Source organism: Amphiura filiformis, chromosome 11 (assembly GCF_039555335.1).
Source record: "Amphiura filiformis chromosome 11, Afil_fr2py, whole genome shotgun sequence".
Lineage (NCBI taxonomy): Eukaryota > Metazoa > Echinodermata > Ophiuroidea > Amphilepidida > Amphiuridae > Amphiura > Amphiura filiformis.
This window is the reverse complement of record NC_092638.1, coordinates 33,999,962-34,010,759: the sequence shown is the minus strand read 5'-3', so window position 1 is coordinate 34,010,759 and position 10,798 is coordinate 33,999,962. Positions and strand designations below refer to the sequence as shown.

The following is a 10,798-nucleotide window of genomic DNA, read 5'->3' as shown; positions in this document are numbered from 1 at the left end:
AAACACAAAATTATCCCTGCAGCTGAAATGGGATCGCCCTCGTGATGTCACGCGATGTTTTCATGAGGAGCCAATTGGGTGCCTTGTTTGGTTTCAGGCGGGCCAATCACGGGCATCCTTGCTTGGAGCCGTCGGTGGCCATTTTGTTGGCTAAGGCCATTCTCTGTCAGTTTTTCAGCAAGAACGGATGCAGAAATTTTTTATCCCACCCACCACTCCCCATATGTCATATTTGATATCTGTTTAAAATTGATTTCAAGAGTTTGATAGTGTGTCATAAAATTTGAGTCTCGCAGTAGTGAGACAAGTACACATAAAGTGTCGGTCTTCAAATTAAAAGGTAATTAGGAATGAGATGAAATACGAAAGAGAAATGAAAATATATTCGATTGAGAGTTCTCCGAATTTGAATAATATTCTAATTACATTGAGGTTTGTTGAGTTACATAGTAGTATGACTATTGTATACGGGTGTGAGAGTGTGCGTGAGTATATCACTTTAGGTTCAGTTTCTATCTCAGCACTCAGCAACACATTCTATTCTGTTGCGCAGTTGTATTTTTTTTAAATTCTATTTTGTATAATGTGTTCACTCTAATGAGTCTTCAGAAGCATTAACAAAACCGATACAATTGGTACCACTTTCAGTCTTAGGTGGTAATACCCTTCAGTCTTAGGTCGAGTAATTTTAATTATACCAGGACGGGAGGAATTAACACCAGGTTGGCATGGGATAGCTAGACAGGGGCCAAGTACTATGCCCTCAGATTTTCTTGTTCATCAAAGTATAAATAAAAATGAAATATTGGGTTCAAGTTTTTATGAGGTTGCGCAGCCGGCAGGTTATCGCGTTAATTTCTGTTAAAGGCTGCCTTTTGTATTAGACATGGTATCCTAGTTATGTATTCGAAAAAAAAAATCATTAATGTGCAGAGCATGGCACTGTGTTTGCTTGGCGTTGGCAGCGAAAAATAACGGGTTTTGCAATTAACTCCTTCAACATGTTCAAATCGGGTTAATGGTCCACTGTGGTGAAGAGGCCTCAACCGTAAAATTCAGAGGCTCTTCAAATAATCATAAGTGTGGATCTTGCGGTATTTACTAGCAAAGGAAATGAGGGGATCAGAAATAGCTTATTCCATGGTACAGGGTACGGATGCTAACAAGTAGTCCTTGTGGCAGTTTTTGGATCATTTTTCTAAAATGATCGATTTAATGTACAGAATTATACATGTACTACATTAATAAATTCGATTTATTAGTTCCAATATCCGTAGGCATCTACCTACTGGGTATTTGGCATGGGTATATTTACCGATGTCCACTATGTAATCTGAATATGAATATAATTGGAAAATGAGAAAGGTATCAGCCATTTAATTTCTTTTGACGCGCTAGATGACTGCCTAGCGAATTCATGTAAGTCCGCGGCATTTTATATTCTCTCCATTGGTATTATGGAGCTTTTTATTTCCTCCTCCGAGGAGATGATCGTGTAGAGGATTGCCTAGCGAAATATTTGTCCATTGGTATATAGAGCTTTTCCTCCTCGATAAGGAGTTGATCGCTAGATGAGTGCCTAGCAAAATAGTTCCCAGTGTGTTAAGGGGAACTCTTGGGTTATAGGCGCAACTAGCTTCCCAGTAATTGTTGGGAGGCTCGGTCGGGTATTTACTCCGTTCGAAAAAGTTGTCCAGAAATCATTATTATTTGGCTGATTCCAGGAATTTTCTAAAAACATTGCTTGAATAAATTATGCGTTCTTTCTGAATGGCTGACCAGAGGCCCAAATTTTGGTGTAAGTGTTTTCGTCATTTCAGTGTCTGGGATAATGTGTATTAAATTGCGAATTTCAAAAAAATCAAAATTATTTGACATCAGAATGACATTCTTCGTATTCAGAATGCAATTCGATATGTCTGATGTGCTCTAATGTCCCACAATAAATACTGTCCAAACGTTCATACCCCAGCCCTTAAGTAAGCCAACTCAGGCAGAACCTCCCACACAGTGCTACCTGATTGCAAACATGCATTTCATTCGGGGTTTATAGCAAAAACAAAAAATCGTCTTATACCCTAATGGTTATGGAACAAAGGAACATGGACTAAAATTGAGTTAAATGTCAAATGTTTACGCGCTACGCGAGCATATTGTCCCAATAAAACCATTTTTGGAAACTTTACATGAACAGTCTTTCTAAAAGAAACAGTATGTGTATTAATTCTCCTGATAATATATAGCATTTAAGGATGTTAAGTTCCGAAGCCTTAACAGTTAGCTTCAAAGTTAACAGTTACTAATCACAGATATTTAGATTTATTTTATGTAGACCTATTTAGCACATATTTTTTCAATTAAGCTTTCAACATGAAAATTCTTGAAAATTTTCTAGTATGTCATCGGTGGTAACAATATTTCCCACCCGGGTAGTTGGGCATGTGCAAAAAAAAAACCCACAAAATTACTAGCATTCAAAGTACATTATGAAACACGAACTTCGTCCATGGCGTTGTTTTTTAAAGACATTTCTTGTTAAAAAAGTTCCGTTTATTGGACGTCATCGAGCTTTTGGTTTGTTCCCTTAAACATGATAAAGTACAGCATTAGTCAGTGTGTAAATAACATGTAGTGTGTTTAACCCGGAAGTCCACATTGGGTCCAAAGGTATCATACAACAAGAGTCAAAAAGTTAAAAAGAGACTCGATCGAATTGATTAGGTATGCTGCGCTCGATATCCGACTTAAAGGATTGTTACATGTACAATATTTTAGTGCTATAACTGCATTTTATAACCTGTCCTTTGATATTTCATAATGGCCAAGATTAAACTGATTATTGTTTTACTAGCAGTGTATATTGCTTATCAGTGTTACGATTCATTTGATCCAGGTAAGCTTATCATCGTTATCTAACATGTAGTTGGACAGTTTAAAGTGTTTCTATTCTATAATCTGACATTTTTCTGTAAGACTTGTGCAATTTAATGTTAGTGAGATATTTTTGTACCAGTTCAGAGAGCATTTATTTACGTTGCTGAAGTCAAAGGTTGGATGAGCCGTGATTGCTTCCGGTAAAACAATAAGGGCGTATCACACTAAAAATGTAAGATATCACAATTTCGATTCAGGTTTTCGATTTCAATTCGTTTCAAATTCTTTTTTATTCAATTCGGATTCAATCCTCTCTCCATTATTATTTTATTGATTCGCTTTAATATTCAATATTTTTGGTTTCAATTCATTTCGATTCGGTTCCAATTGAATGCGTCAACCTTTAATTTTAATCTGTTTTGATTCGATTCACCCATCATTTCAATACAATTAAATTCCAATTCCAATTCAGTTCTTTTTTTAACTGATTTGAAATCTAAGCAGTGGAGACTGGAGGATTGCATCTTAGATGTACTGCTGATTCGGTCAATAGAGGGTTTGAACATTTTCTTCAACTTTCACGGCAACTTGACATAATATTATATCGATTGGATTTCTTGCTCAAATTTACTTCAACGCGAACGTCTGATTGGTTACTCCACCAACAGCGTCTTGTTGCTTAAACTTGGAACATCTTTATCAATGGGCGAGATACAGAATGGTATGTGTAATGGACTGCTGCAGAATGTCTCTCTTTTAGTTTGGTCAAGTGGGTTATTGGTCACATTTCAAGACAAAATACTCTACCTTAGGCTTTTCGTTTGAATAAACATGAATGGACTCCCAACAGGGATTGCGTCGGGAGCCAACGCTAACCTCTTTTCACTTTACACTTTAAAAAAAAAAATCTCGGCCAAACGAAAGGCATTATTTTTTTTTTTTCAGTAAATATCAGAGGTTTTTCCATTGTCATTTCGTGCAGATGAAGTACGAGGGAAGCGTGTTATAATAACTGGAGCAAGTAGCGGAATAGGAGAGCAATTAGCATATCAGTATTCACAGCTTGGTGCTAAAGTTCTAATAACAGCAAGGAGAGAGCATGTTCTTCAACAGGTTGGTACAGTATGCTCTTTTAAAGCCATATTATAAAATTTGCTGAGGAGGATACCCTCAATATTTTTCAATATTATGTTTTTACACGATTATAATGTACTTTGTTAAACTCTCCTCCATATCCTGTGGTGTACACTGCTGTTATATTATAGGTTGTTGCCAAATGTAAAGAACTTGGCGCCCAAGATGCATATTACATTCCACTGGACATGGGCAAGCTTGAAGATACCAAACGGCTTATAGATGAAGCAAAAACCAAGCTGGGCGGAATAGATCATCTTATTCTTAACCATGTCGCAACCAAATTTTATATGAAGCTTTGGAATGGAGACATGGAACACTTACAAAACTTAATAGATGTCAACTTTCGTTCCTATGTGAGTCTAGCAACCGATGCAACTCCAATGTTGAATGAGAGTAATGGTAGCATAGCAGTGGTGTCATCATTCGCAGGTAATTTGTAATGTACTATTACGTGTACGTGATTAGTTTTTCGTTGGTGGACACGGTACGGGAACGCGTGATGTCACGAAAATTGGCAATTTTGTCCTATTTTTCCTTCACTGACTGGATGCAATCACGTCTAGGTTTGAAAGACCATTCATCAATATGAAACACATTATGCACTGTTGACACTCTCTCTTTCATTCTAATGGATTAAGGCGAATTATTTCACGATAAATTGAATAAAGTAAAAAGTGTTTAAACTTGGGATGATTCACAGCGAACGATATCTGGTGTCCATGGCGAGTGGAAAATCGCTCACTAGAAATAGAGTTTGGGCGAACGGTGGCGAGCGAGAGCGATCGCAACCATCCCAGCAAACACAAAACGTTTTCGACATCATTCGCAAAAGGTTAGAAAAGGTTGCCAGAAAACGTTTAAATGTCAAGTTTATATATAAAGGAAATATAAAGATTATAAAACGTTTTCATATCATTCAAAAACATTTGTTGATAACCTTTTGCAAATATTTCAACATAATGTTATGTGTATGCAAAATATTTGGAAAAAATATTTTACAATAACATTTTGAAACTTTTTTAAATCAAAATTACGGGAAAAGTTGTAGTGTTATGACATGTATGATTGACAAACATAATTTCAATCAATGACAAAGCTTAATTTTTGTATTCGATCAAAAAAAAACACGTTTTATATCAATTTTGAATTTAGCCTGAATCAGTAAATATGGCACCTCTCGGCCAAGACTCTTACTAGCGAGCCATTGTTGAAGCTATTTCACATACATGTTCAACATGCTCCAGATAAAGAATGAGGCCATATATTGTTGAAATATCCTTTGTTGATTTCGAATGATAATGTCACGGAGACGTAAATTTTAAGGCCAAATTCCAATAACCAAAACACTGCGACGCAGATACATGTATTTCCAAACTTATGCAATTTCATCATCTTATCAGCGTCTTCATTATTTGTTTGAGACATTTTCCAAACGTTCGTACTATTTATCATGTTTATTACGTAACACGGCAATTTCATGTTTACAAAATGTATTATTTTTTATGTACAAACAAAAGGCTAAGCACAGCATTATGAGATTTTTTTTCTATAATACTCGTCTCCGTCCAATTGCCTCCGTGGCCTAGAGGTAAAGACCTGGATTTTTAAACAACGAAGTTAAGGATAGCTGGTTCGAGTTCCATTTTCATAAAGCAATATTGCATTCCGAAATGAGTCACTCGGTTTATTATGTATAGATGAGATGACCTCAATGTTTATCAACAAAGGCAAGGGACTGGTATATCGATATGCTTGAGTGAACCCCATGCAACCACTTCACTGTTCAATAGTGTTATTGTCATGTGGCGGGAGCCCTGAACAAAATATGATGCGCGCGCATACTGACAGGCAAAAAAACAATGGAAATTGTGATGATGCGTGCCCATCAGAAGTCAACTCATCTATAGGTACCGTTAACAAAAGTACTAATAGTTTACCACCCTCTGGCATGATCAGTTGGGGGGTTTCCGAAGCTCCTCACATGTTGAAGTAATTAATAAATGGAGCAAATAAAAAAGATGAATGAATTGTTTGTGGTTTTTTTTTTTCAGGTAAAGTGGCGCTTCCATTTGTAGCAGCCTACAGTGCCTCCAAGTTTGCATTAGATGGATTTTTCAGTGCATTGCGTCAAGAATTTGTAATGCAAAACATGGATATATCAGTGACTCTGTGTATAATAGGTAAGCTCTATAAAATAACGTGAAATTTGGTTAGTTTCATGTTGTACAGACTGTACGCCAATGTAAGTTAATGCCATATACTTCGTGATCAAATTTGTCGGTTGAATTGTTATAAAATGATATGATTAAAACTTTCTATAGTTCTTCCATTCAACCATGTGATCATTAGCTTGAATGGATATTGTTTTGGATATTGAGGGGGAGGGGTGTAGTTGTAAATTAAATTTTTGCCTTTTGTTGAGACCTGCAATGTATCAGTTACCCTTCTATTCTACGGTTATTGTAGCTATATTAATGTGTGTATAATGGGTCTAGAGTCCAAAATATCATCAGTCTATATCTTTTTGAACAATCATCCGTGATTTTGGCATCTGAACAGATACGCAAAGTACACACAGCGTCATAATTGCCGTGATAGACTAGTTCTTCAACAGCCACGCATGGCGATTTTTTTCGAGATAGACAGAGCGACTCAGGCTAAACACACCACATGTACGATAAAAAGATACGTATCTTTCCCACTACGAATGCGGCGTTGCCATTCATCAGCTGAAATGACTCATTTTTACGATCTGCGCATGCTCGTGCTCATTACCCTCTTTAACTTACCAAACTAAACGCAATATAAAATAAAAACAACTTGGTCAGCTGAATAACCAATGTGTGAAAAGTGTATTCCTGTATAATGATAATAACAAAACATATTATTATGTGTGATATGCCGAATTAGACAAGTCCCTATTGTTTGATGTCTTTGCAAGATATTTGCTGTTCAGCTGCTGGATCATTTGCAAAATTATTGCAGGCCAACCTGTACTTGTAAATAAATATACGTATTTTTCTCCAACTGGAAAAATATCCTGTTGTACGACCGTGATAAACAAAAACTTTTTTTTATGAGCAGTGATGAGTGACTTCTTTTTTACCACCAAGCTTCATCAATCTTTTTGGAGTTAGACGAGTTTATATTCTTTTTAACCAGCAATGAGTCATTGAAGTTTTGGTCAATGAACTGATATGATAGTACTCATACAACAAAAACGATCCCTTTGATTTGTCAAATTGCTAGTAGACGTCGCTAGCGACTTAGTTATGACGCAGGATTACAGTAAGCCCTCTCCGAGATGGTGGAATCATCGAATGACGTCATTGGACGTTTCGGTCTTGTGCAAATACAATATAGAAGGAACTGCTTCTCAACCTACCGTTTAAAAAATCAATAATCAAAATATGAACTAGAAAACTTCATGATGCCTTTGGCTGACCGATTGATATATTGATTGTTTTATAGTCTGATTGATTAGTTTATTGACTGATATATTGATTGCCTGATTAAACAATTTGTGATCGATCAAGCGATTGATTTGATTGAAACCAACATGCTGAAAATGAGAAAAGGTCTTCTTCTTTTCTAATGTTTAATTTAAAAAAATTTAATATTTTATCATCTTTTCTGTTTTTTCCTCAGGAAGTATCAATACAGCAACTGCAGTTGAATACTCCAAACACGTAGTACGCTCAGAAGTGTTTTATACATCTGCTTCGGACACCGCAAATCGGATCATGAAAGGCGCCACCCTGAGAGAGCGTGAAGTTTACTTTCCATGGATCATGACAAGACCTACTGTGATGGTTCGAGATTTTGTTCCCAATGTTCTTGAAACATTCATCCAATCAACATATAAAGAAGATGCTCTTGAGAAATGAGCATGAATGCCAGTCACTTAGCCTACTATGTCCCTACCTACCTTGCGTAGCGACTCAGTTTTTAAAAGTACTATTTTCTGATCTGTAAAGACAAACAAAGAAGTAAACAAACATTAAGATATATGTTGGTGAACTACTGAACAATGAAGACTTGAAAGTTTGTTCATCCCATTTTCACAACAGCAGCATAGGCGTAGATCCCGGGGGAATTTATCCAATATTTTGCCAGGGGGATAGTCCATACAATCACTCCCCCATGTTGACGCCTGTATTAAGGTTTCTGACCAAATCAACCTCATATTTGGCCATTTTAGCCCCAATAGTTCAAATTTTCGCGCCCACTTATTTCACTTTTGCACCATATTTCATCAGTTTAGCTTCAAAATGGCAAATTTTTCGTCGCTTCGCGCGCCTTGTACCATAATCTTCTGTCGCTAGGAGCTGCATTCACTATACTTCAAGAAATTTGTTCAAACCCCACCCCCCCCTCCCTCAATGACAAAAAGAAATCTACGCCACTACGCCAATGAAGCAGACAACTTGCGAAATACCTTAAAATATGAATAAAACTAGAATCTTTCTAATTTTTTTGATTACAATTCGTACGGTATTAAAATCAAGTGTTGACTCCACTATATATACAGTAAGCAAAAGAAGTAAGGTACCAATTATGTTCACCCCCTGTATAATTATCTTAAATAAAATCGTTGAAATCAAATAAAGACACGACGATCCAAAAACCGAACGAAGATGCAAATTAAAAAGGTGCAGTTTGTTCCATTGCAAGCCCTATTGATATGCACACAAAGCATTCGGGATCAAGAGAACTATAGCGCCGTTTATTTGATTAGCACGTTAAAACTAGCGTCGTGCTTTCATTGATTAGATAGAGCACACATGGGCAACTTTATATTTCGTTTCCTCCTTAGGTTTTAGATAATCTTTTCTTTAATTTTCAATCAATTTCAACAAATAAGGTCTTAAATACGAGCTAAAGAGTACATGTATTGCCTACTTGTAAGCATAGTTTGACTCATTTATACCATTTCCTATTTTGTAAAGTTGAAAAGCCCTCAGAAATGATATTCAATTGATCTGATCGACCTACCCTTGAAAATCTAATTCTGTTAAATATACCAATTAATGACGTTTATTACACTATTTCCGAAGCCTTATGTTATTACCCAGCAAACACAAAAACGTTTTAAAAACATTTTAAATAAGTTATATTTTGGCTTTTGGTTTAGGTAAAAACGTTTTAATAATATTAAAATGTCGGGTTATATAAAGGTCATGATAACGTTTTAAAACGTTTTGTATGAAAACACACTACAACAATATTTTTTAATGTTTTCAAAAAATGTTAATGTAAACTATTTTTGCAAACATTTTTGCCAAATATTGTGTCAATACTTAAATAACCTTATGTTAAAATATTTGAACAGCAAACACAGAAATGTTCTTAAAATGTTTTTTTTCAAAACCTTTTCATAATATTTAAATGTCGGGTTATATAAAAGTCATGAAAACGTTTTTAAAACGTTATTGAAAATATTTTGTGCAAACAGTTTTCGCAAAATATTTTTTCAATTCAAAATCACATTCTGTTTAGAATGTTTTGTATCAAGTTTTCAAGAATGTTTTTGGAATGTTATTAAAACGTTTTTATACCCTTTATATAACCCGACATTTAAACGTTTTCTGACAACCTTTTATAACCTTTTGCGAATGATGTCGAAAACGTTTTGTGTTTGCTGGGTATCTTACCGTGTGTTTCATTTCAATCTTTGGTGTAGCCAAACTTCATCTGTAGACAAAACCGGGCACATTTCTTAAAAAGAACATATCTTCAAAAGTTTTGAGCTGATTGAAATAATAATTGTTATTCACGGTTGTTTGATGTGGCCATTTATAAATGTTTCTAACATGGTTCTGACAACACATTATACAATTCTCAATTCTAGACCTTTACCACAGCTATTACACTTATATACACATATATTTTTAGCTATTTTTAATGCAAACAAGATTTCAGATAGATAGCGCCATCAGTGTTCAACTTTGCTTTAAAATGAATAGTTCTACATGCCATCAAACAACCGTGTATTAAAGCTAATGATTTAAGGATTCTTTATGTACCCAAATGACCTCATTTGTTGAAATCGTTCAAGAAATAAAGACATGGTGATTCAAAACCGAAGAATATGCAAATTCAAAAGTTACAGTTTGCTCCATTCCATGGCCTATTGATTTGTGCACAAAAAGTTAGCACAAAACTAGCGACGTGCTTTCCATTGATTAGCACATTAAAATTAGCGTCGTGTTTTCATTGATTAGATCATAAAAGTGCAAAGTTTTATTTCGTTTCTTCCTCAGGGTTTAGATCATCGTTTCTTTAATGCTCAGCCCATTTAAATAAATGATGTCTTCAATCAGAGCTAAAGAGTACAGCTATTGGCTTCTTGTTTTAATTTTGACATTTTGTTACTATGTCATGATGCAGTCATGTCTACAGTAGAATTCACCACGACCTTTGCAGGACTTAAACACCATTAAAAGCTAATAAACCAAGGTAACACTCATTGAAAACAGCTCAACTATGTTAAATAGGTTCTTCTCTGGTTAAATCCACACTACACATGTTTCTGTTTTACCTGTGCAATGAGCAATGAGCAGGTATTATAGTTTCAGTTGGGTGAACGATTATAAAGCAAACGCAAGGTAACAATACTGTGTGTGCCTTTGTTTACGAATTGAGACAATAGTCTGCATATTGTTAACCAGCATTCTTGAAAATGAAAAACATAATGGTTGCAGACTTAACACGGTTTGGAAATAATTTCTTCATATTTTTTATTGTTATCTGTCGTTTACATATCCTTCCTAAAACACCAAATTGC

The 10,798-nt window shown here is 35.4% G+C and overlaps 1 protein-coding gene across 1 annotated transcript; it reads left to right on the top strand.

The window, feature by feature from the left end:
- The first annotated feature begins 2,637 nt into the window (after window positions 1–2,637).
- Window positions 2,638–9,061, top strand: LOC140164762 (hydroxysteroid 11-beta-dehydrogenase 1-like protein). The gene is made up of 5 exons (XM_072188130.1): window positions 2,638–2,893; window positions 3,857–3,987; window positions 4,140–4,440; window positions 6,063–6,191; window positions 7,660–9,061. Exons 1-5 carry the CDS (start codon window positions 2,818–2,820, stop codon window positions 7,896–7,898), a joined length of 876 nt encoding a protein of 291 aa, XP_072044231.1. The 5' UTR covers window positions 2,638–2,817; the 3' UTR covers window positions 7,899–9,061.
- Window positions 9,062–10,798: the final 1,737 nt, after the last annotated feature.

What these genes read in the sequence shown, in the direction of transcription:
- LOC140164762 (XM_072188130.1), top strand. Translation starts at nt 2,818, where the DNA reads ATGGCCAAGATTAAACTGATTATTGTTTTACTAGCAGTGTATATTGCT. An exon ending in TTACGATTCATTTGATCCAG is followed by an intron (nt 2,894 to 3,856) that starts GTAAGCTTATCA and finishes CATTTCGTGCAG; the next exon opens with ATGAAGTACGAGGGAAGCGT. An exon ending in AGTGGTGTCATCATTCGCAG is followed by an intron (nt 4,441 to 6,062) that starts GTAATTTGTAAT and finishes TTTTTTTTTCAG; the next exon opens with GTAAAGTGGCGCTTCCATTT.